Source organism: Myxine glutinosa, chromosome 11 (assembly GCF_964187855.1).
Source record: "Myxine glutinosa chromosome 11, kmMyxGlut1.1, whole genome shotgun sequence".
Taxonomy (NCBI): Eukaryota; Metazoa; Chordata; class Myxini; order Myxiniformes; family Myxinidae; genus Myxine; species Myxine glutinosa.
This window is the reverse complement of record NC_136271.1, coordinates 83,455,201-83,481,817: the sequence shown is the minus strand read 5'-3', so window position 1 is coordinate 83,481,817 and position 26,617 is coordinate 83,455,201. Positions and strand designations below refer to the sequence as shown.

The 26,617-nt window shown below is 44.0% G+C and overlaps 1 protein-coding gene across 1 annotated transcript in view; it reads right to left on the bottom strand.

The window, feature by feature from the left end:
• CSMD3 (CUB and Sushi multiple domains 3) overlaps nucleotides 1-26,617 on the bottom strand; it is a 1,283,181-nt gene that overhangs the window by 197,562 nt on the left and 1,059,002 nt on the right. The window contains 2 exon segments of the mRNA XM_068130918.2: nucleotides 10,985-11,173; nucleotides 19,228-19,374. Of these exon segments, the coding sequence (XP_067987019.2) occupies nucleotides 10,985-11,173; nucleotides 19,228-19,374 (336 nt within the window).

Here is a 26,617-nt window from a genome sequence, read left to right as displayed (position 1 = left end):
ATTCATTTATTTCACGTTTGCAAACTATGTTGGCGTTAAACTATGTTTTACAACTAATAAAAACGAATTTGCGATTCATTCGCTTTCCTGCGCGTTTGTGCACGCGATGGCGATTTCTTTACCAAACTCCGGAAGCCGTTCGCTTTGGACCAAACCATTGCATGTAAATAGAGGGGGGGGATTGTCACCACTCGCAAGCCGTTCGCTTTGGACCAAACCATTTCATGTAAATAGAGGGGGGGGATATAATTTTAGATATAGATATAGTACGGGCATGCCCTAGTATGTGAGAATGACCAATACTGGAAGAGGTATGCAATAAATAGGAATTATGATTGTTATAAACCAGTGGTTCTTAACCTTTTTAAGGTGCCGAACCCGAACGAAACACACCGAACACTCACGAAACCCCTCAAATTTGACAAAAAAATTAAGAAGAATTGCATCTTAATGCGTTTTCTGATCTACTTTTCGGGAGGCGATCTGGAAAATGCGTGGTCTTGTTTTGGCAAGGGCCACCTTCAAATCATTTTCGCATGCAAGCCTGCTCCTTTTCTTTGTTTTAATGTCACCAGTTTCGAAAATGCATGCTCGCAGAGATACGTTGCAACGAACGGCGTGAAGATCTCAAGGTCAATTTTAGCGATGTGAGGATACCCTTCCATTTGGCGGCACCAAAACGTTGAGAGCGTTGTTGTGCCGAAGAGTTGTTGTTGAGTCTGGCTCTGCTGAAGTTCAATGAGGTCGTCGAGGTATTGGTCGTTGACATCTGCCGTTGCAACGTCGAAAGTAAATGGCTGCCGCACCCATGCTGGGTATTGCTCTTGGTCGAGAAAGTAGCCGCTGAATGACTTTCCCAGCTCATCCAAGTGCATGACAATTGCTTGCTTCAGCTCCCCCGGTACAGCAGTGCCTCCAACTTCAGACTCGTCTTCAATCCCGCTCACGAACTCGTCCAGTAGCGAAAAGTTCGCGAAGTTGTCGTTCTCTGTTCGCCGCCTCCACAACGGTAACTTCTTTCGGAAAGCGCTCAGCTTTTCTTCAGATTCGATGACATTCACTCCACCGCCATGCATCTGGCATTTGAGATGATTGAGTGCGTCAAAGATGTCAGCCAAGTACGCCAAGGCGAGGATGAACTCTGACTCTTGGAAGTGCGTTGCATGGCAATGCTGGTGTTCTCGCAAAAACAGGGCTAATTCTACACGCAAGACAAAAACACGGCTCACTACCTTCCCTCGTGATAACCATCGAACGTTAGAGTGGTAGAGAAGGACTTCGAATTCAGAGCCGATTTCATTGCACAGCTCTTTGAAGATGCGATGATTCAGAGCACGGCTTCGCACGTAATTCACAGTTTCAAAGACGATTTTCAGAACATTGGCCAGTTTTGGAGGCAGGGTTTTTGATGCCAGCGCGTGTCTGTGCAGGACGCAGTGTGTGACGATGATGTGTGGTGCATCGGCCTTCACCAGTGCTCCAAAACCGGAGTTGCATCCCAGCATGGCTGGAGCTCCGTCCGAGCAAACTGCAGACACCATGTTCCACGAGAGGTCGTTGCTTCTGAAGAAGTCGTCCACAAGCTTCTTCACGTCAGCTGCCTTCGTCGTTGTTGTGAGAGGCTTGCAGAACAGAAAGTCTTCCTTGATCTCGTCTCCTTTGACATAACGCACAAATAAGATGAGCTGGCTCAAATTCGAAATGTCGGTGGTCTCGTCGAGTTGAAGGCTGAATTTCGTCAGGCTCGCGACTAAATCTGCAACTACCTGGGCGAGGATGTCGTCGCTCATGTCGTCGATTCTGCATCTGAGGGTGTCATTTGAGAGTGGAACGAGAGACAACTTGTTTTCAGCAGCTTTTCCCAGCATGATGTTGGCCATCTTCAACGCGGCCGGTTTGATGAGTGTCTCGCCAACGGTGTGCGGTAGGCCCTGCTTTGCGATCAGGTACGCAACTTCATACGACGCGGTGAGGATCGGTTTGTCAATTGGAACGAAGCCGAGAGTGAGCAAGGTAGCACTTACGTCGAATCGGACTCTCTTCAATTTGAATTCATCCAGCGTTGCGTCTTTGTACTGCCCCTCGCCGTGCAGTTTTTTTAAGTGTTCCCGTAGTTTTGCTGGTGCTAGGCTGGAGTTGCTCAACTTGACATTGCAAAGCATGCATTGAGGATGCTGACTTCTGTCCCATTCCGTCAAACACGTGAACCCGTATCGCACGTAATCCTCTGACCACTTCCTTTTTTTGCTCGACATACTACAAAAAAAAAGAAAAAAATTAACAAACTGATCTTAATTGAGTTCGGGCAAATAATTATATGATAAAAATTAAAAAAGGAACATGCTTAAATATAATCAGTTACCCCTCTGAAAACTGAGAAATTTTAACGAAGAAAACATAACTTATAGTTACGATGACGGGATTTATTATCTACTCAACTCCATGTCACCTCAAATCCCATTATAATATTACATAGAAAACTGTGAATTGTTAGTTTTGATTGGCGACCAAAGGAGTTATATCACCTCCACCCAATTTTCTGAGGATTCAATCATATTTTATAATCAATCACCATCCACTTTTGACTTTAATATAACTCTGAACCCACCCTGCATATCCACAAACATTTCCAACTTACTTTTCAATTAATCAGTAACTCCAAAGTAAGGCGCGACCAATGACGCACGGCACACGGCAAGCTAATCGAGGCTATTCACTGGAATTTGCGAACACCTGCAAAGTCCAAAATACAGTAAGTAAGTAAGCAAGTAAGCACAATCAACAGAATAATTAGCAAGTTGCTCATTGATTCAACTTACTACAGTCAGTGTGAAACAACTCATCTTAAACACAGACCAGAGAAATCATGAATGGGATGGGAATACAATTACAAATAACATTTCCATTCGTTCGTAACATACATAGTAAAATAATAATAATATAAATAATAAGCGTAATTACACATTGATTCCAAATTGATACAAAAAAAATAAATAAAATAAATTGCAATGCGTTTCGGAGGACCTCCGCCAAACCCCTGAGACTGGCTCACTGAACCCCGGGGGTTCGGCCGAACCCAGGTTAAGAACCACGGTTATAAACGTTGAGAGGAAGGAGGAGAAGGGCCGGGGAGAGAGATAGGAAGATAGGAAGACAGGAAGAGATAGAGATCGAGATAGAGATAGAGATAGAGATAGAGAGAGAGAGATAGAGAGAGAGAGAGAGAGAGAGAGAGAGAGAGAGAGAGAGAGAGAGAGAGAGAGAGAGAGAGAGAGAGAGAGAGAGAGAGAGAGAGAGAGAGAAAGAATTTGCAACACCATTTATTTCACAAAAACAAACCAGGTGAAGTCAAATTTTACAGGAGAGAAAAATAGAAAAAACAACAGTTCTTAATGTCGTTATTAGAAAAGAAAGACCAAATTCAATTCATTCACAACATATAAGGCTTCATTAATACACCATTTGCACTTAAAAAGAGTTTGACATTTTCATTCGCCACATAATAATCAAACTCTAACCTTATTCTTGCAGACACCAGCCCTTTCAACATAGGAACAACATCAAACCAATGCCCATTATCAATTTTAATTTTCCTTGATTTATATATTGCATATTTTGCTATAGCAACTAAGAAGTTTCGGAGAATACCAGAGTCCTTGTAGGAGGGTCTGAAAGGGACACCAAAAATAAAAGAATGTGAAGTGAAAGGAAAAGACAACTGATCAAAAAGGTGTGTGAGAATCGAGAAAAGAGGTATTAATCTTTCACATTTCACATAGGCATGAAAGAGATCCTCCTTCTGTCCACAGAAGGGGTATGCTACCGGTACTGAGCTATCAAGGTGATGAACAAAGGTGTTCGTAGGGAGAGCCCAATGTGCTAATCTCCACTGGATATCTGCAAGGAACCCATAAATAGGTAGTTTGTACATATTAGGCCACAGTGGCATGGCAGGAGACCCTGGCCCTAACCTTTCTGACCACAAGGCCACTCGCGCCACTCCGGAGAAGGGTGATGCTTGGTTTCCTCGAAGGAGCTTGTGAATACCCGCCTTTGTTACCAAATGAAAAGGAGCTACAAGTTCACCATTTGACTGGAGAGCTGGGAGCACCTTAATTTCAGGGAAGGACAGCCGAAAGTCCTCGACATTGTTTACACCTTCCCAGCCAATATTTAACTTCTTAAACTTCCTCTTGACGATGTGTATAATTTTGCTGACAACACGCACAGATCTTAAACCAAGAATGGTCGCCACCCTGCCAGCAGACATCCATTTTGGCCCAGATGTATCCCTCAGGTCACAAACTTTGCCAGCTCCTCCTTGAGTAAATTTCCTAATCAAAGTCGGACTATGAGGAATGCATGGAAAAAACCCGTTATAGAAAATAGGTTCTTGGATAAACATCCGGCAATTATAAGCCTCAAGGCAACGATGAACCCCAAAGCCTTTCCAAACTTTCAGTAAACCCTAATAAAAAAAGTTGGGATTGAAACTAAACTGACACAGTCAAGCTTCACCAGGAACAGGTGCCTATCATAACACAGGCCTCCCGCTTGTTGCAGCAAAACAAACGCAAATGGGCAGCTCTTTAGCATGCAACAGACGTTGCACAGACTGTAGGCGAAAAGCCATAAGCCGGGCGGATACATCCACAATTCCATGTCCACCCTCCTTCCAAGGATGGTTCAGTATTTGAGGCCGAAGCCAGTGGTATCCATTCCAAAAGAAATTTATCAAGACCTGCTGGATGGCCTGAATCAACTCCTTGGGTGGCTGCAAGACAATTAGTTTATGCCATAATCTTGCTGCTATCAAGTTATTTATGACAAGAGTGCGGCCTTTATAAGAAAGAGATCACAGCAGTCCTTCCCATCATTTCAACCGGTGTGTAATTTGTTCAATCATTCCTTCCCAGTTCTTCATTTCTACTTCCCGGTTGCCGAGATAGACACCAAGATATTTGACCCCATCTGTTTTCCCCTCTAAATTATGTGGGAGTGACGGTGGCAGTATTAAACAAAGGTTATCTGAACCGCACCATAAGGCTACACTCTTGCTCCAATTTACTTCACCGGAAGAGGCTGCAGAGTAATCTTTAAGGCAATGCTGCACTGCAGCAACACTACTTGGGCCTTCAATCAGGACGCAAACATCATCAGCATAAGCTGTGACCACAAATCCTGAACCAAAAACGGCTCCCACATCCTGAGTTATTCGCTGCCTGATGGATGCTAAGAGTGGTTCAAGGGCAATTATATACAGAAGTCCAGAAAGGGGACAACCTTAACGGATACCCCGTCGGAAAGGAAAGGGGGAACATAAACTGTTGTTTACTTTCATCATACAGAAGGTATTAGTGTATAACAGCTTGACAGGAAATGAAAGTTTCGCCAAAACCCATCCGCTCCAGAACAGAAAACAAATATGTGTGATCAACTCGATCAAAAGCCTTTGTTTGGTCAAGAAACAACAACCCAAAACAGGCACGCAAGTACTTATTACAACAACTTATTACAACTTATTGTAACTACTATTGTAACTATGTACTTATTGTAACAACAAGTATTACAACTTATTACAACTTATTTTGATTCTGCAACTGGACCTGACGGCATCAGCCCACGGGTCCTAAAATCTTGTTCTTCCGCTCTTTCACTCCCTCTCTCTGTTCTCTTCACACTCTCTTTTGCTCAAGGTCATCTGCCATCTGCTTGGAAATCTGCCAACATCACCGCTTTGCACAAAAAAGGTGCAAAAACAGATCCCAGCAACTACAGACCAATCAGCCTTCTCTCAATTATCAGTAAAGTCATGGAATCCATCATTGCTTCAGATATGAAATCTTTCCTCTTCTCCAATGGCTTGATCTCTGATCATCAATTTGGTTTCAGACCTGGTCACTCTACTCTGGACATGCTGCTACTGCTTTCTCAGCAATGGATGGAGGTCCTCAATGCCAAACAGGAAATTAGAGCTGTCTCCCTTGACATATCACGTGCCTTCGATATGGTCTGGCACCCCGCTCTGCTCACCAAACTCTCCTCTGTTGGTATCCATGGAAATCTCCATGCATGGCTGGCGGACTTCCTCTCCAGTCGTAGTCAACGTGTGGCCCTGAATGGGTTTCTCTCATCTCCTCTTCCTGTTCAGGCTGGAGTTCCCCAAGGCAGTGTTCTGCGCCCTGTGCTTTTTCTGGTCTTCATCAATGATCTCTCCGACTCTCTTGAAAATCCTCTCTATCTCTTTGCTGATGACTCTACTCTCTGTCGCCCCATTCTTCATCCCTCAGATCGGCAGTCTGCAGCCTCCTCACTCTCTGCAGACCTGGACAAAATAACAGACTGGGCAAACAAGTGGAACATGTCTTTCAATCCTGACGAATCTCACACTCTTACGATGTCTCTCCAAAAAGACCGACTGGACAACCCTCCCATCTACTTTCTGAATAATCCTCTCCAAGAAGTTCTGTCACTCAAACTTTTGGGTCTCACTATCTGCCATGATCTTTCCTGGGAAAACCACATTTCAAATCTGGCCTCCAAAGCCAGTCGCCGACTGGGCATCCTCCGTCGTGCGAAGTCCTTCCTTGGCACACCTGAGCTCCTCACCACATAAAAGGCTTTCAGCCACAGCTCAATGGAATACTGCTCTCCCCTCTGGGCTGGTGCTCCTGCCTCACACCTAGCTCGTCTTCACGCTGTTGAAAGCAAAGCATTCAGAATCATTGGAATCTCCCGCGATGAAGCTAACTCCAAGGGCCTCTCACTCACTCACCGCAGGCAGGTTGGTGGTCTTTCCGTCTTCTACCGACTCCTCTCTGGCCTTGCCCCCCCCAGCTCTCTCTGGGCTCTGTCCCACAAATATTCCTACAGGTCGCACAAGATCTGCCTGCAACCCTCTTATGGTTAAACTGCCAAAATCAAGACTCTCTGCTCACCTTCACTCCTTCATTCCTCTTTTCTCCTGCCTCTGGAACAAACTCCCTCACTCTCTTCAATCCCACTCCACCCTCCAGGTCTTTAAAACAGCTGTTCACCACCATCTCTTATCTTCCCCCATCCAAAACCTTGATCTTTTCTATCCCCGATAATTTCACCCCAATTCCACTTTTTGAAATACCAACTTCTGTCCTGGAAGTCCTTGGTGTCCTTGTGTTTTATACTTCTCCCACCCTCCCCCCCCCTTCCCACGCCTCCTCCCCCCAAGCCCTCTCCCTCCCACACATCTCCCTGCTCTTAAATGTTGTGTGCTCTCAAGTGTTTGCGTGCTTCCCATTCTCTTGTCTTCCGCTCCCTCTTTTTATATATTTTGTTTGTCTGGTTGATTTGTTTGTGAAGTAAATGTCAGCTCTTTAACGAGCCTCGATTCAGTATACAAAAAAAAAAAAAAAAAAAACAACAAACAACAACATGCATTTTAAAGGCCATTTTCCCTACTAGAGCGGGGGTTAGCCTTGCGGTCCCCATGACAATCCTCTCCATTTTGCCCTATTTTCTGCATCTCTCCTTCTTAACCCCCTTGCCCACATTTCTTCTTCCACCATCTTTAGCCAAGTCTTTCTCGGTCTTCCCCGTCCTCTACTTCCTTCTACATTCATTTCCATCACTTCTCAACCAGTCACTTTCATCCTTCCTCAACACATGACCAAACCATCTCAACCTGTTCCTCTTCACAGCATCAATCACAGGCTCTATTCTCATCATCTTTCGCAATTCATCATTTGTCTTCCTCTCTCTCAACGATACTCCGCACATCCATCGAACCATTCGCATTTCCACCCTTTCCAACCTTCGTTGCAAACGCAAGTACTTATTACAAGAAATAATATCCCTTATCAAAAAATATATTATCATAAATTGACCTTCCTGGTACACAGTAGGTCTGGTCAGAGTGCACAATAGAGCTGATCACAGTTCCCACACGGTTTGCTAAAACCTTCGACAAAATCTTGTAATCCGCACACAGCAATGAGACAGGCCGCCAGTTCTCGACTAGTTGAGTGTCCCCAGCCTTTGGCAACAGGCACATGACTGCTCTTCTGCAGGACAGGGGAAGCTCTCCAACATGAAGGCATTCATCAAATACCTCAAGCAGGTCAGGTCCCACAAGGTTCCAAAAAGTCTTATAGAACTCCCCGGGCAAACCATCAATCCCAGAGGCTTTACCATCCTTCAAGCTCCGCATAGCAGTTTCAAGTTCAGCAGCCGAGACTGACATGTTCAGTGTGCGTTGCTGGTCCTCCTCAAGTCTCGGAAGCCCAGTAGTCAGCTCCTGCAAGGTTTCATTACTTATGCTCTGGGGGGAGTACAAGTTTGTATAAAAACCCTTCAAAACAGACTTAATCTCCTGTTGGGAGGTCACTATTGACCCATTAGCAGCACGTAGCCTGTGAATCTGTTGTGATTTTTAAACAGAGTTCTCCAAACTAAAAAAGTCCTTATTTGGCATATTCAACGTTAAATAACTCATTCTCATGCGTACCATGGCGCCCATTGCCCGCTGCTGTACCAATTCAGTCAAGATTGCCTTTTTAGTCCATAACAGCCGGTCACCTGTAGTGTCTTTCCCAGCCCTATTAATGTTTTCCTCCAGGGCTGCAATTTCAGCCTTTAATGAATCAATTGAGAGATTTTGCAATTTAGTGGCATAAAGACGATATTGTTGACAGAACAATTTGACCTGACCCTTTGCGAGGTCCCACCACAGTTGAAGGTTAGCATGCTCAAATTTGGAGGACCGAATTCTTTCCCACACGGCTCGAAAAGCATCTTTGAATTTCATATGGTTCAGCAGGTGGGTGTTAAGTGACCAATACACACCACCACCTGAGGCCAGAGGCAAATTAAAACCCATTGAAACCAGGTAATAGTCTGTGAAACCAGTTGGGAGTATCTGGGTTGTGGTCATCACATTTAGCATTGGCTTATTCACGTAGAATCTGTCTAGCCTTGCCATTGATATCCTCCCATCATGGCATCTGCACCACAGATAGCACCGTGAAGTTGGATGTTGCAACCGCCAAACATCTTTTAAATGAAGATTCTTGATGATGTTCTCCAAAACCTTCGTAGAAGCCAGATGGGGTTCATGACCAGTCCTGTCTACCGAAGGATTGACAGTGCAATTGAAATGGCCAGCAATACAGATGAAAGCAGTTGTATCTAGTCCTTTTACAAAGTTATGCAGAGTGGAAAAGAACACTTCTTTCCATGGGTTCACTCGGTGCATATCCGTTCACAATGATGATCTTTTTTGTGTTGCAATAGAATTCCACCGCTATCAGATGTCCCTTATAAATTTCCTTAAAGACAATCTTCCGAGCAGGAATTCTATCACTTAAGGCGATGGCAACACCAGCTTTGGGTGTGGTAAAACCACTCAACCACCACTGCCCTCGATAAAGTTTACCCCATTCAGCAACCAGGGTGTTCGTAGCATGGGTCTCTTGTATCAAGATGATCTCGGCTTTCACTCTCTCCATTGCCTGAATTGTCTGAATTTTTCGTAAGGGGGTACAACCCCCATTGATATTCAGGGATGCAATACATATCTCTCGCATTGCCATTCTACAAAGGTAACTCACCCTCCGCCTGCAATTCCTTATTCGCCTTTGTAACCGCTTTTCGAAGACGCTGAAATTGGGCCTCCGAGATTTCCTTTGGGTCATTTCTTTGCAGGAGGGGTCTTGCAGCCCTGATGAAAGTTTTCACATCGGGAAAATGGTCTTTGATTACAACATAGCGTTGCCTAAATGTCTCGTTTAAGAAACTGATGACGTTTTCCTTTGTTACTTCCATTTGTTGTCTTCCTGATGATCGTTCACAGAAACACGTCAGGAGACGACGATGGTTCACGAGCGTGCGGTATTCAATGACAAAGGTCAAAACCGACATTGAAAATATATAAATAGGAATATATTATCTGTTATGAGACTAGTTAGGTAGACAATACCGAAAATTCGGTTCGATTCCGACAACTTTGAAACTTTGACCTTTGTGACCTTCAAAGGTCAAAGGTTGAAGATTCTGAAATTTGTTGGAAAACTTGTATTTCATGATGTATGTGATAATATAAAAACATGTACGACACGACATTGCACCCTATCAGGAAGTGAACAATGTAATAAAACCATCAAAAATCGACTTTTCTAAATTTCGTGACCTTGTGACCTTGACCTTGGGGCGAAAATTAAAATAGAGCTCCGTGGGGCTAGACACATGACATTGGCCTAACCAAATACCGAAACCCCTGTCAGATTCAACCAAACCCCTCGGAGAAGATGTAGCTTGAAATCGATTACCCCCTCACCGTGCTGGCTCTCCCTCTCTCTGTCTCGAAAGAGGAGAAAAGAGGGACAGGTGGTAACGAAGAAGGAAGGGAGGAAAGGTCAACAGACACGACAAAGGTACAAATGGGGGAAAAAGGAAAAAGGGGAGGTAAAAAGGGGGGGGAGGTGGTGGGGACAGGACGAAAACAACACAAGCAAGGAGCTACAACACACGAACACGAGCACGAGCACACGCCATCTTGCCACGCCCAACAACAAACGGCGAGACAGACAGAGAGACAGAGAGACAGAGAGACAGAGAGACAGAGAGACAGAGAGACAGAGAGAGAGAGAGAGACAGAGAGAGAGAGGTCAAAGACGAGGGAGAAGACGTGAGAAGTGGAGAGAGAGAGATTTCCACAGCAAAGACAGAGGAGAAAAAAATGAATTTTAAAAATAGAGACACGCACGCATGCACCCGATCACTTAGCCCTGATTTTCGCTCTGCGAGCGTAGGGTAAGAAGTGAAATGAACTGTACATGTGCCAATTGTGAGTGAAGGCAGAATATTGCCAAGTGGTGGAGCTCGCACGCACAAAAAGCAAGCTGATGTGCTGAAAAAAAGCTGAAAGGCAAGATTTAGTTAGCCCACGTTGGGAGAATAGACAAGTCAAGACTTCATAGCTTTAAGCCCAGAGTACGAACTAACAGCTCACCTTGGCAGGCTGGGACCGTTGCATTCCAGGCCCAGATGCCCTCTGTAGTTTGGATGCATGTTGCTCTCCTGTGACCGACCAACCGGTATCCTGGCCGGCAGGTCCAATGAATCTTACTGCCCAACTGCCCGTTGCTATCTTCTGCGACAGATCCGTGCTTCGGTGCTCCTGGCACACTGCAGTAAGACGCTGCCAGCATCAGGAGAAATAACACAACTGAAAATACTGACGACTTCATTTATGTTAAAGAAATATGACCTGTTTATTAGAATGGATATTATATGTTAAAAATGAATACATTTGATGTTTTCGATCATGTAAAATTCGTTTATTGATGATGATTTTTACTCATACCGAACAAGATGTCAATAACTGGTTGCTTCCAATGTTATCATACACACCGGCCGTGCTATTATTGTCTGAAGAAACATTAAACTGAAGTGTATTTTAACCCGAAAGCTGTTATGTTACAAAACACAATCTGTTTTATTTCCAGGTTTTGGTCAATAATAAAGTCACAATTCTCAAACAACAATGAGAGCGACATTCATTTCTAGACGCTGCCGGGGTTGAGGAGGGGGGTTGGCGTGGGGAGAAGGTGGATGTGGTATGTTGAGGCAGACATCTTCAGCTGTTTTGAATTATGATATATCCAAGGAGACAAGTTGCTTTGACATTTAGTAGTCAGTACCCCCTTTAAAATATTGTTTATATATCCATCTACAAGGCCAAAAAAAAAACATAAACAATAACCGCATCATTATATGGCTGTATAAAATCCATGTTAATTAAGTTGTATATACACTGCCTTCAGAAAACATACACACCCCTTGCATTTTGGTTTTTGTTGTGTTAAAATAAATAAAAAACCAGTACAGATACATTCAAAGTACACCGCCCCATGCCAAATAAATAGCATCCTCCGGCGCCCGGAAATGCTGCCGTGCAGCACATAGAGACAGTATTGGGAGGGAAAGATGTACAATAATTGATTGATTAATGAATAACGTCAGCCAAAAAGTCAGATAAAAATAAAGATTAATCAGCGTCGACGAGTCTGGCATTTCACTCAGGCCAACTGGCATGGCCTTCAAGCAGCCATCACTCATCTGGACTGGTCTCCCATCTCTACCGCCTCTGATATCAACTCATCCTGGGAATTCTTCCACAGTAAATTGCTCTCTCTCATGCACAGATTTATCCCATCTCGTCTTCAGTTGTCACACCCTTCTTCCCGCCCATGGTACATGGAATCTTGTGGTGAGGCAGTTGCCCTGAAACAACTTGCCTTCACCTCCTGGAAGGCAAATCCCACGGAATGAAATCTCATTTGCTTTTACAAAGGCCAGAACAAGTGTGTTTCCACCCTCAGGAGAGCCAGGAAGCAATATCTCTCGACTCTCAAGACTGAACTCTCAAACCTGTCTCCCTCTTCCAAATCCTGGTGGCGTCTGGTCAAATCTGTTTCTGGTGTTTGTTCTGCCTCCATCCCATCCCTTACCTCAAATGGCTACACAGTTGACACCGCACCTGACAAAGCCGAATGCCTCAACTCTGTGTTTGCCTCAAAATCTTGTGTCTTAAACCCATCTCTCTCTGCACCCATCTTACCCACTCGAACCCAGCTGCTCCTGGACTATGTGTCCTTCCTCTCCTGACAAGGTGGACAAGTTTTTGTCAAACCTCGACTCTGACTCTGAAACTGCACCAGACGGCATCAGCCCACGGGTCCTAAAATCCTGCTCTGCCGCTCTATCTCACCCTCTCTGTTCTTTTCACCCTCTCTTTTGCTCAAGGTAATCTGCCATCATCTTGGAAATCAGTAAACATTACTGCTTTACACAAAAAGGTGCAAAAACAGATCCTTGCAACTACAGACCAATCAGCCTGCTCCCAATTATCAGCAAAGTCATGGATTCCATCATTGCTTCGGATATCAAATCCTTCCTCTTCTCCAGTGTCTTGATCTCTGATCATCAATTTGGTTTCAGACCAGGTCACTCTACTCTGGAAATGCTGCTTCTGCTGTCTCAACAATGGATGGAGGTCCATAATGCCAAACAGGAAATCAGAGCTGTCTCCATTGACATATCACGTGCCTTCGATACGGTCTGGCACCCCGCTCTGCTCACCAAACTCTCCTCCTATGGTATCCATTGATATCTCCACACATGGCTTGCGGACGTCCTCTCTGGTCGTAGTCAACGTGTGGCCCTGAATGGGTTTCTCTCATCTCCCCCTTCCTGTTCAGGCTGGAGACCCCAAGGCAGTGTTCTGGGCCCTGTGCTTTTTTGGTCTTCATCAGTGATCTCTCTGACTCTCTTGAAAATCCTCTCTATCTCTTTGCTGATGATTCCACTCTCTGCCGCTCCATACCTCATCCCTCAGATCAGCAGTCGGCAGCCTCCTCACTCTCTGGAGACCTGGACAAAATCACAGACTGGTCAAACAAGTGGAACATGTCTTTCAATCCTGACAAATCTCACACTCTCACTATGTCTCCCCGAAAAGACCGACTGGACAACCCTCCCATCTACTTTCTGAACAATCCTCTCCAAGAAGTTCTGTCACTCAAGCTTTTGGGTCTCACTATCTGCCATGATCTTTCCTGGGAAAACCACATTTCCAACCTGGCCTCCAAAGCCATTCGCCGACTGGGCATCCTCCGTCGTGCAAAGTCCTTCCTTGGCACATCTGAGATCCTCACCACATACAAGGCTTTCATCCGCAGCGCAATGGAATACTGTTCTCCCCTCTGGGCCGGTGCTCCTGCCTCATACCTAGCTCGTCTTCACGCTGTTGAAACCAAAGCTTTCAGAATCATTGGAATCTCATGCGATGAAGCTAACTCTGAGTGCCTTTCACTCACTCACCACAGGCAGGTTGGTGGTCTTTATGTTTTCTTCCGACTCCTCTCCGGGCTAGCTCACCCAGCTCTGTTTTTTTTTTTTTTTTTTTTTTTATGTTGGAAGCTCCAGGCATTAAATTAAAGGGCGATGTAGCCCTCATCGAGGCCAGGCCTTAAATAGAAGAGAATAAAAGTTGATGATAAAAAGTGTGTGATGTTTGTTTGTGAGAAAGAGAGATTGAAGCTAGCCCGGTAGCGATAGTTTGAGTGAGACAGAAAGTAAAACCAGCAATCATGACATGGAGAGTGTAACATGGTTCCGGGCACCATTTTAACGCCCCTAAGTCAGGACGGTAGTACTACCCTGGGCGGTTGCTGTCTACAACCTACTACCTAAGTAACCGGTCCAACCGGATGAGTGTTTTTTTGGAGACACCATCTCCTTACTGGATGGCAGTTGGCTCCCAGAGGGAGCTCATCCGCCCTTTGTCAGGTATTGTTTTTAGTCCTACTGGGTGTCACAGTCGCCCTCCCCACTGGCGAGCCAGTGAGGGTAGCCAGTTTAGTCGCCGACTGCCCGACCATGCGGCAGGTAGCACTGGGTTACATGTTAGCAGTGGCAGTCAGGAGACTGACCTGACCGTCTGTGCTCTGTCCGCCAAATATTCCTACAGGATGCACAAGATCTGCCAGCAACCCTTTCATGGCGAAACTGCCAAAATCAAGACTCTCTGCTCACCTTCACTCTTTCATTCCTCTTTTCTCCCACCTCTGGAACAAACTCCCTCACTCTCTTTAATCCCTCTCCTCCATCCAGGTCTTTAAAACGACTGTTCACCACCATCTCTTTTCTTCCCCCATCCAAAACCTTAATCTTTTCTACCCCCGTTAATTCACCCCAGATCCACTTTTCTGAAATACCGACTTCTTTCCTGGAAGTTCTAGCTGTGTCCATGTGTTTTTTTTATTGTTTTTTTTTACCTCTGCCACCCCCCTTCCCACGCCTCCTTCCCCCCAAGCCCTCTCCCTCCCACAGATCTCCCGATGTGCCTGCTCTCAAATGTTGTACTTGTGTGCTTCCCCCTCTCTCCCAATCTTGTCTCCCGCTCCCTTTATTTTGTCTTATGTGTCCGTTTGTTTTTTTTGTCATTAATGTTAGCTCTTACACGAGCCTCGATGTTGTATACAAAAAAACAAAAAAAACTTTTTGAGATATCTTGTTCACAAACGGGCAGACAGACAAACAGACAGACAGAGGTGAAAACATAACCTCCATCCACCTTTGGTGGCAGTGGTAAAAAAAAAACCCGCAATTGATATATAGCAGGAGGTCAGTGATGCTTGCCTATAATCATAAAGCTTTTATTTATGATGTATCTACGTACAAAGCACGGTACATTATTGCTTACAATGTGTGAGCATACCCCCCTAGTTTTATTTTATTTTAAATATACACACATATATAAATATACACTGTTTGTGAGAAAAGTTTGCGAACCCCTTTAGAATTTTCTGTATTTCTGCATAAATTTGAGCTAAAATGTGATGAGATCTTCATACAAGTCCTAACAATAGATAAAAGGGTCCTGATTAAACAAATAGCACACAAAAAAATCGACTTTTTTCATTTATTTATTGAGATAAATGATCCAACATTCTAAATGTTTGTTGTAAAACGTATCGTGTGTGTGTGTGTGTGTGTGTGTGTGTGTGTGTGTGTGTGTGTGTGTGTGTGTGTGTGTGTGTGTGTGTGTGTGTGTGTGTGTGTGTGTGTAAATCAAAATCTCGATTTCATTGGGAAAAAACATGACCATAACCTGTAATTTAATTGGTTAGTAGACTCGAACATTGATCATTTGGCAACTGCCATTTTCCGTGTGTATAGAAATAAAAACAACTAATGCTCATGTGTGTTTAACCCCTCCCAGCACTTTTTGTTCTGCGAAGAGACAACTTTTTACATTTTTCTTGTGTCAATCCAAGGGGCTGCTTGTTCTGCTTTTGTTTTCTTTGTGTAGCCCCCCCCCCCCTCGAGTGGCCTTCTGGCTTTGTCTTGTTTCAATTTTCAATTTTATGGGCAATATCCCATAAAAAAAAATTCAAATGCCTTGCCTACACAGGATGCACCATCACAACCTCCAAGATCCTGCTGTTCAATCAATCAATCACAAATGGTTTATTAATATCATGTCTGGCAGCCAATGGCTGAATTACACATGCATACATATTCATAATTTACAATCAACGATTGCTCACAAAATAAAAAATACAAGTCCAGAAAAATAGTTCAAAGATTGAAATAACAAAAAAAAATGCAGAATTAAACAAGCAGACATAGCATGTGTGATGGAGATATCTTCAAATAGAAGATAAATCTTAATAAACAGGGAAATTGTGACAAAAGTATTACAAACTATTAATGATAGTAATTAAAAAGGGCAATGCACTTGTTTGAAATATTTTTGTTGGACATTTGTACTGTGAGCACTTTCGTGCTTTCCTGAGATAAAAACGTATATCTTATGGCTGGTAACCACATTATATGCAAATAATGGGTTTCAACAACAACAACAACAACATGCATTTAAAGGCCATTTTCCCTGCTGGAGCGGGGGTTAGCCTTGCGGTCCCCATGACAATCTTCTCCATCTTGCCCTATTTTCTCCTTGTTAACCCCCTTGCCCGCATTTCTTCTTCCACCATCTTTAGCCAAGTCTTTCTCGGTCTTCCCCGTCCTCTACTTCCTTCTACATTCATTTCCATCACTCTTCTCAACCAGTCACTTTCATCCTTCCTCAGCACATGACCAAACCATCTCAACCTGTTCCTCTTCACAGCATCCATCACAGGCTCTATTCCCATCATCTTTCGCAATTCATCATTTGTCTTCCTCTCTCTCAACGATACTCCACACATCCACCGAACCATTCACATTTCCACCCTTTCCAACCTTCGTTGCTGCTCTACGTTCATTACCCAGGTCTCGCACCCATAAATCATAACACTTCTCACACATGCAGCATACACCTTTCCCTTCAGCTTCAACGACACTCCCCTCCTCATCAGCACGCCACTCAGTTCCCGAAACTTCTTCCATGCACATCTCACTCCAGCAACCGTTGCCGAGTCTGATCCACCTTCTCGATTCAGCATGTCTCCGAGGAGGCAAAATGTTTTCACACCTTCCAGCTTCACGCCGTCTCCAAGATCCAACTCAACATTTCCTCCATCTGCAGCTCCCTCTGTGCATACCTTACATTTGAATGTAGCTGCCACACTGGTTAATGACCCTCTCAGACCACTACATTTTTGATGAACCCACTCAGCGCACATTGTACATTGAATGGAGTTCACTCCGACACCCTTCCTGCACACAGCACAGGGCCACTTCCCAGTTCTTTCCACCTCACCACATGCTTTACCACTTGCCATCACCTTCGTCTTTCCGATATTCACCTTCAGACCTTTTGTCTCCATACATTCCTTCCACTTGTTCATCTTTTCCTTCAGTCCATCCATACTTTACGCAATCAACACCAGATCATCTGCGTACAACAACTCCCACGGTAAACCCTCCTTTACGTTCTGAGCCAGCACCTCCATCACAGCTACAAATAGTAGTGGACTTCGTACCGACCCCTGATGCACTCCCACCTTCACCTCAAACTCACCACTGTTCCCGTCCTTCATCCTTACAGCTGTGCACGCTCTTTTGTACATTGCCATCACTACTCTGATCAACCATTCCTCCACTCCTAACTCCCCCATTGCCCATGTCAATACTTTGCATGGAACCCTATCGAATGCTTTCTCCAGATCAACAAACGCAAGAAACAACTTCTTCCTCTTCTCCATGTACTTTTTTTTTTTTTTTTTGTATACAGAGTCGAGGCTCGTGAAAGAGCTAAACGATTTGGGGATTTAAAGAAAGAGCTACTTCTCCTGCAACTGCCTCACAATAAAAAGCGCGTCTGTCGTTCCTCTTCCTGGCATAAATCCAAACTGCATTTCGTCGATCTTCACTTTGTTCCTTATCCTCCTCTCCAACACCCTTTCCAATACCTTCATCCCATGCTCCAATAACTTTATCGCTCGGTACGAGCCACACTCTAGAGGGTCACCTTTCCCCTTGTATAGAGGGACGAGGGTACTCAGTTCCCAATCCACTGGAATGCGGCCTTCTTTCACCACCAGATTACAGATCTCTGTCATTCTCTTCACACCCCAACTTCCTGCTGCCTTCAACATATCTCCCACAACTCCCGTCGGCCCTCCCGCTTTTCTACTCTTCATTGCTTTTATCGCTTCCTCAACTTCCTTCTCAGTTATCTTCTCTGCCGGTCCTAAAACTGGGTTACTCTCTATGTTGCCATCCAATTCTTTCTCTGTATTCAACAGCATTTCCATATATCTCTTACATCTTCCTTTAATTCCATCTGGGTCCACAACGATTTGTCCCACTTCATCCTTCAAGCAACTCACCCCCATCACATCACACCTCTCTTTCGCTGTCTGCTTTGCAATCATGAATACTGCTCTCTGACCCTCTTCTGAATCCAAGCGTTCTCCGAACATTTTCCTACATGCCTCCTGCGCCTTTGCTACCTCTTTCTTTGCAGCTTTCTTGGCTGCCTTATAAATGGGTTTCAACAGCAAGTGGGAAATCTTCACACAACTTATATCGGCGTTCCTCCAGTATTTGTAATTTCCATTTTCCAAAACAAGATGGTAAGATGTGTGACATTGTCCTAACATAATTTTGCAGGCTCTTTTTTGAATACATTCTAAATTGTTCACCTGTGTTTTAGTTAAGGCTGGATTGAAAATAGGTACAAAATAATCAAACACCGGTCTTGTGTAGCCAAGATGAATTGTCTCAAGGTCACAAATGGGGTAAGTTATATGATTTAAGATTATGCAGAATGTATAACTTTCTATTACATTTCTTAAGCATTTCGCCTGTATGAGCATCCCATTTCATGTTTTTCTCTATCGTCACACCAAGCACTGGTTGATTGAACACTAGGTAACTGAGTATTATTCATAAAGAGTGTATTATGAACTGAGTATTATTCATAAAGAGTGTATTATGAACTGAGTATTATTCATAAAGAGTGTATTATGAACTGAGTATTATTCATAAAGAGTGTATTATGAACTGAGTATTATTCATAAAGAGTGTATTATGAACTGAGTATTATTAATGTTGAACCATTTTTCAATGATTCCCTCGATGAATTGTGAAAGCAAAGCATTGTAAATGCTCCCTTTGTAGGCCTTGGGAAATGTTAACATAAATGATGAAATATGGAGTGATATACACTGCCGAGACAAAGGACAGGATGTATACCTATCCACGTACACGCAGTCGTGTTGTGCGTTGAAGGCTGAGTACCTGAGTAGAGGATTCTAAAGCCCTTCTTGCTTGTTGCATGATCCGACGTCCACTGCAGGAACAACTCGTTCCCAGAACTTGTCATGTTCATGGGTATAGAGTAATCCCCGGTGAGCAAGGCCAGGCGTTGGCTGTCACTCGATGGTCCTTCATCACACAACAAAAGCAAATGTCAAGTGTCAATGTGGCACCTACAATGCTGGTAACACAGCCTATTGTTAATGCCAAGCAGTGAAGTACATTGCAAGTAAAAGATCAGAGAATGCCAACATGGCCTCAGAGAAATTTGCACTTACATGCACTGTAGGAATCCTCAGCTGCACACCTAGCAACTGGCTGCTGGTTTGACTCATTTATGGGGGTATGACATTGCTGCTGATGCAATGCACCCTGTACATTTGGCCAGTTATTTAGGATATGACCTGGTTGCTGACGACGACAACCTCTTTTTGAAAGCCATTAATTGACTTTAATTTCTACCGGGCAATGCTAGCAGATGGAACATCTGACTTAACATTCCTCCAAGGGCAAGGGATGCCATACTCAGTGATGCAATGCCCTGCTTATGAAGCACCATGATGAAGGTTTAATATCAGATCAGGAATCTAACCCCCTGGTGCAACCCAATTCCCGGCCCCGTGTATCCAATTGCAGTTGGGTAGAATAGCCCCAATGTTCTTGGGCCTGCTCGACTCCTGTTGCAGCCGCTGCTGGCTTTTGAGCCTTTAGCTCTTTCAACCCCTCATTGTTATATGTGGCTAGCAGCTCATGACTCACAGTTCCTATGTCCATACAAAAACACTCATCAAAAACCTACTAGGAACCAAACTGACACAGGCCCACGTTGGCCTGAATCTTTTTAAGCTCTCTACTGCTAAATCTCTTTCATATTGGGAAAACCATATTGCCAAGCTGGCCTCCAAAGCCATTGGCCAACTTGGCATCCTCCGTCGTGCAAAATCCTTCTTTGGCACAACTGAGATACGTACCACTTACAAAGCTTTCGTCCACAGCTGGATGGAGTAATGCTTTCTCCTTTGGACTGGTGCTCCTGCCTGACACACATAGCTCGGGTTCATGCTGCAGAAACCAAGGCTTTCAGGATCATTGGAATCTCCCGCGATGAAACTGATACTGAGGGCCTTTCACTCTCTCACCACAGACAGGTTGGCGGTCTTTCTATCTCCTACCAACTGCTCTATGGCCTTGCATCCCATGCTCTGTCTGTGCTCTGTACCCCAAGTATTCCTGCAGGATGCACAAGATCTGCCAGCAACCCTATTCTGGTGAAACGGCCAAATTCAAGACTCTCTGTTCACCTTCTCTCTTTCATTCCTCTTTTTTCCCACCTCTGTAACAAACTCCAACACTCTCTTCAATCCCACTCCTCCCTCCAGCTCTTCAAAACAACTGTTCACCATTATCTCATATTTTCCCATATCCAAAACCTTGATCTTTTCTACCCCCATTAATATACCCGAAACCCACCTCCATCAAATTCCGTTTTCTTTCCTGAAAGCCCCTGTAGTATCCATCTTGTATGTCCCGTGTAGCCCGCCCAGCCCTCTCTTCCACATACGTCCCTGTTCCCTACTGTTGTTGTACTTCCCTCTCTCTCCCCCTCTTGTCTCCCACTCCCTCATTATATGTTCTATGTGTTAGCTCTCATACGAACCTCGACTAAGTATACAAAAAAAAAGACGTGACCAATTCTACATTGGTGAAACTGGAAGGAATTTGAAAGAAAGACGAGATGAACATGACAGAGCAGTTAGCCATAGCATAGCATTGCCTCTAATCTGGCCACAAATTTATCTTAGATGGGACCCGACATCCAACACACGGCACAGATTGATTCTGGAGGCATGGCAAGTCAAGAGCCGAGAGGGTGTTTTAACTGGAGAGACTGTGGACATACACACAAAATACATGCCTTTGATACAAATTGCAAAATTCGGATGGTGCAAACAGCTGGATAAGGTGAGCAAAAAACAACGCTCAATCCCCAGCACCACGCCCACACATATCCAACACCCAATGGAAACTCCACCAATTATGCAACCCAGACATCATGTCCAACCAGGACGCGAATCCAGCTAAGTTTGTTCCCCAGAAACACAATAACAAGAACTAGCACACACACTCACTCATCCCATCACATACAATACCAGTTCACGGGTAATTGAAGTCCTGTGATTGAGTTTGCAGCTGTAGCCATCTTGTTCACCCCCTGTGTCCTCCCCTTGCTCTCACTCTTCCCTATGTCCCTTATCCCTCCATGTCTCCCTCTATTACATCCTTCAACCCTGCTGTTATTGTGCCCCCCTCTTTCTCCTGTTCTTTTTGTTCTGTTATGTCCTGGTTCATTCTATTTGATCACTCTCCCACAAAACCTTGGCACTGTATACAAAAAAACCCCACTTCCTTGTTTCTCTTTTTCCCCTATTTGTGGTACTGCCTTCCTCGAGATATATCAGACTTTTCTCTCCAAGACTTCTTCAAATAGGTGGTGCACCATCATCTCATGTCATGCCATTTCTATTCCCAACCTGTGATTATTTCCATCCACGTTAACCCAGCTAACTTAACCCTCTTACTTGTAGGTTACTGGGTTTTTGCCCCTTCTCTCTCATGTTTTGCTGGTCATTCATTTGTATATCAACATTGTACCATTTTTTTAAAGCACGTAAAGCACACTCACAATTGTGCCATCAAATCCTTACAAGTAATGCAGCCAAAGTTACTCGACTGGTGATCCACGAGGAACTGGGTCAGGGGAAATGAGTTGGAGCATGAAAATATGCAAGTTTTGAAATGAGGTAATCAGCCCCAGAATGCTTGGTGCGCATACGCAGAAACTCCAGGACACTGCCATGTTCGGGGCAAAATAAAGTACAGTCGGACCCCGCTACTCGCGGCGGATACGTTCCTGGAAAATCCGCGAATAGTAAAACCCGCGAATAGCGGGGCATTGTTTGAATGGAAAAAGGGGGGATAGGTTCCCAAGTCGTGAAAATCCGCGAATTGAGAGGACCAAACCATGAACGGTGAGGCAAAATCCACGAATGGTGACGCAAAACCCAAGAATGTCGATGATAATCTGCGAAGGTCGATGAATGTCCCGGAAATGGTGAGACAAAACCCGCAAATGTCGGCAATAATCCATGAGTATTGATGAAAATCCACGAATGAATGCCGTGCCATTGTTTCAATGGGGGAAAAGGGAGACAGCTAATTGCACTCACAGATACTGTGGAGTGTTTTCATTATGTACAGTAACTCACGGGGATGATGTGTTATGCAGCTGGTGGGATATCCCATGAAGCAACGTTTACCTGTGAACGGTGGAATATCACGTGAGCCGTTCACAGTGTCAATGGTGGGATATCCCACAAAACATTGTTTACCTGTGAACGGTGGAATGTCAGGTGAAGCAATTCACAGTGTGAATCACGGTACATCCGGCGAAAGCCGGGAAAACGCGAAACACAGCAGCAAACGCAGGAGCAGGTCATGCTCACAGCTCGTAGAAGATGTTGTTTTTGCGCATGTCCAGCTGCTTTATGCATGGCTGTGAAAGATGTTTTTTTTTTATAAATACCGTATGTCAAACTAACGCTGATTAAATATTTTTTGCGCCCCTGAAAAACCGCGAATTCGCGGAACACAGCCGCGAATAGAAAAAAAACAAAAACGCGAGGGACACTTTTCCACAAATAGAGAAACAGGTCGCATTTTATCACCCGCGAATAAGTGTAACCCATGAAAAGCGGCACCGTGAATAGCGGGGTCCGACTGTATTTTAATGTCATGATTTGTTGTCAACAACACAAATGTAGTTATTATGGTGTTTACATGTGCACCTGTTATTACCCTCGCCAGAGGAGAGGGTATTGCATTTCAGTCCGTTTGTCTGTCTGTTTGTTTGTCCACAAAGAATAAATATGATTTTCTCTGCAACTGTTGGTCCGATTGACAAGAAATTTTCACCACAGCTGCAACGCCACCCGTAGAATTTTTAAATGATAATTTGACGTCACAGGTCACGTGGTATGGGCTTCATCTTGGAAAAAATGAGAAACGTTGCATAGAAAAAAGAGATATGGCTCATTGCAAAGAACTCTCCATGAGGAATAACATATGTTAATGATGATGTGATAGGTTCCTCCATTATGACGTCATAAATCGACAAGTACAAAGCTTCATCCGATCAAAATTAAATTTCGTGAGCCTCATCAATGGATAAATTGGTGGAGAAAAAAAAAAGTGACGTCATCGGTCATGTGGATGGCCATATTTGTCAACACAAAAGCATTAAAAACCATTCAAAACACATTCTGGCGAGGGTCTGTACACTCTGATTGCTCTTTCTTGTTGAAAAGATTGCTTTACACAGGTTAATTATAACACTTCCATGTTCAAACCTCGAGTGAGTATGTTGCTCATACACTTCCTGGGCTTTTCTTCCCAGGAGCGATCGAGTACTTGAAGTAATATGTATTGTCAAGATCGTATGCTGAGGTTGTAGTGATGTGTTGTCAACAACACAAATTAAATTATTATTGTGTTTACATGTGCACCTGTTTATTAAACATATTGCTTTACACAGGTTTATTATAACACCTCCATGTTCAGGCCTCAAGTGGATATGTTGCTTATACCCTGTCACAGTTTTCCCAGGAGTGATTGAGTAATATACTGTTATGTTTTTGGGGTATGGATGAAATACCTTAATGAAGTTCAGAATGTGAAGAATAGCATGCTCTGAGTGTAGCGAAGAAGAAGAACCCACCTCGATGTAAATTAAGTTCGGCCGACTGTTTGGGTAAGAGCGTGTATGTGTCTCCACACGGAGGAGTGGAGTTGTGTTATTTAGCTTGGGCTTATGGTCAATAATTCCCCTGTGTGTAAAGGCATCTTGTGAATTTGCCCTTCATTTTTATATTCATCAAAAAGCCATGCCATGAATGCTCCATTCACCCACAACAGCGGCAGGGCTAACAAAAACTCCACAGCTGCCCGATAGGACGAAACCCCACCCCTCCTACAACCGATGTCACGCAAACCTTCTCGATGAAGGACTTGGCTCCGCCTCAATGACGCGTGTAAGAGGAAACCACACCCCAAGTTTTTTGAGTGGTTGAGGAACGATGGGGTGATTCAATCGCACTTGGCGATTGGTGATGTGACGTCAGGCAACTCGGGCTGGAAAGGATAAGGAGGAAGATTCCTCCTGAATCACTCTCATTATTGTTCTGGTTTTGGTCGGAGTGGTCTCTCTTGCCTGGTCGCTTGCTTGCCTGGTCACCGACGAATGAGGACGCGATCGTATGGCACTTCGTGTGGGGCACACCTAAGAGACGGTTGGAGCTCGGTGCAGCCGAACAAGAAGGACCAAGGGAGGAGCTCTTGCCTGTTTGCCTCACACCGGCGGCTGGCTGTGGACGCAACTTATTGCCAACGCGTATTTTCCCGCCAGTGATGTGGGACCTGTGAACCACACCAAACCCTCGTTGAGACCGGAACTAAGTTGGCTGCACAACACTGAACATTTATTTTCGTTATTTTTCCCTTGTTCGTGTCTTTGAATCCGTGTGGAGGAACCCTCATCGAGAACATTTAGTTTACATCACCTTCCCTGTTACTTTGCATTATTTAAATAAACCCCATATTGATTGCATTTATTTGTTGTGCCTGTCTTGTTCGTTTATTCGTTTGTGGGGCGAGGAATAAATCCCCGTCACGGCTGCCCATTCAGGTAAAGGCCTCGGGTCCTCCCGAGCACGTGCCAAAGAGATAATCCCGCCAGGTTTGGCTTATATGCCTGGAGTAAAGCTCGTTTTGGCCATCCATCACCCTGAGCTGTTTACTACAGGATCGACACGACAATACTTTGTGATTGTCTAGCAGGAAATAATTAAATACATATTTCCTCGAATTTCCCGGGCAACGCTTTCAGCTATTAATTAGTAATAAAGGCTTCACAGGCATGCATGTAGTGGTAGTTCACATATAATCTAAATAAATATAAACATGGATATCAAATGTTTTTGTTGTATCCACGTTAATATAAAATATATTGAGAGAAAATTGAAACAATATCGTTACCTTTCAGTTTACAACAAATACAACTACAAGTTTGACTATAACGACATTAATGGCATCAATAATCCCCACCTTCTTTTGGGGTCAACCAGGGAATTTTTTTTTGCCCAAGTCTTTCACAAACCGGCTGATCAGTCATTGACGTTCAACCGAAAGTGATTTTAAGAGGGAATTGTAATATATTTCAGGTGTCGGTGATAAATTGACAACAATTTGTGAAAGACACCATGTGATATTTAGCATTTATCATCTAACGCTAGCAGATGGGACACTCAGTTTACAGTTCATTTAAATTATCTGTGAGATACAATCGAATAACTGACCAAATAAAACTATCTCTAAGTATAAAAATATAAAATGATATTAGATGTGATTAAAAGCCATTCTCAATGAAAATAGTTTTTCATCAAGTACGGTACGTCTTCAGGTTACAATTAAAACCCTCGAGACTAGGAGATGGTATGGGAGGTTATTCCAAAGACGACGGGCCACCACACCAATGATCGCCGTCCCCCCATGACCATCTCGACCTCTTTTCAGTCAGTCTGAGGGTATTGTTTGAACGCAGTGTCGGGAACGATTGGGTACATAAACTTGGATTAGCCCTGATGTGTACGTTGGAGCTTATTACTTTATAAGTCATCACCCTGAGCATATAATCTAGTCTCTGTTTGATAGGGAGCCCACAACCATGCTGCAAAATGGGTGTGATGTGGGAGGATGACCTAGAGCAAGTCACCAGACATGCAGCTGCATTCTGCATTTTTTTTGGAATCGTCGTATCTGATATTGTTGCATCTGATTGGTCCGCAAAGCAACAATCTGACAGTTTATTGTGTCGGGAATTAAACACAGACTAGACAGCTCCGAGGTTATCACATGACTTCTGCACCATCCTGTCGGGTCCACTGTTACCTTTGAGTGCCTGAATAACGTCCACCAAAGGCTTAAGCACTTGGGGGCATTAGAACAATTTATGATTTATAACTCCTGTTGAAGACTTCATGAGACTCGATGAATCAGTTTTGAAACAACATCAGATGACATTACTATAAATATCAAATTAATAACACAAAGATTAGATAGTAATTTTCATTTTCATATGACCTTGGTTTTGTCACAAATTATAATTTCAAGTTAATCTTACTATAATTCACCAAATGTTCGTCCGTCTGTCTGTCCGTTCGAAGGTACCACAAAAACGGCTCAACCGATCGCAACGATATTTTGGGTGGGTATTCCTCGGACCCCCTAGAGTAAAATAGGCTATATTGTGTTTCCAATT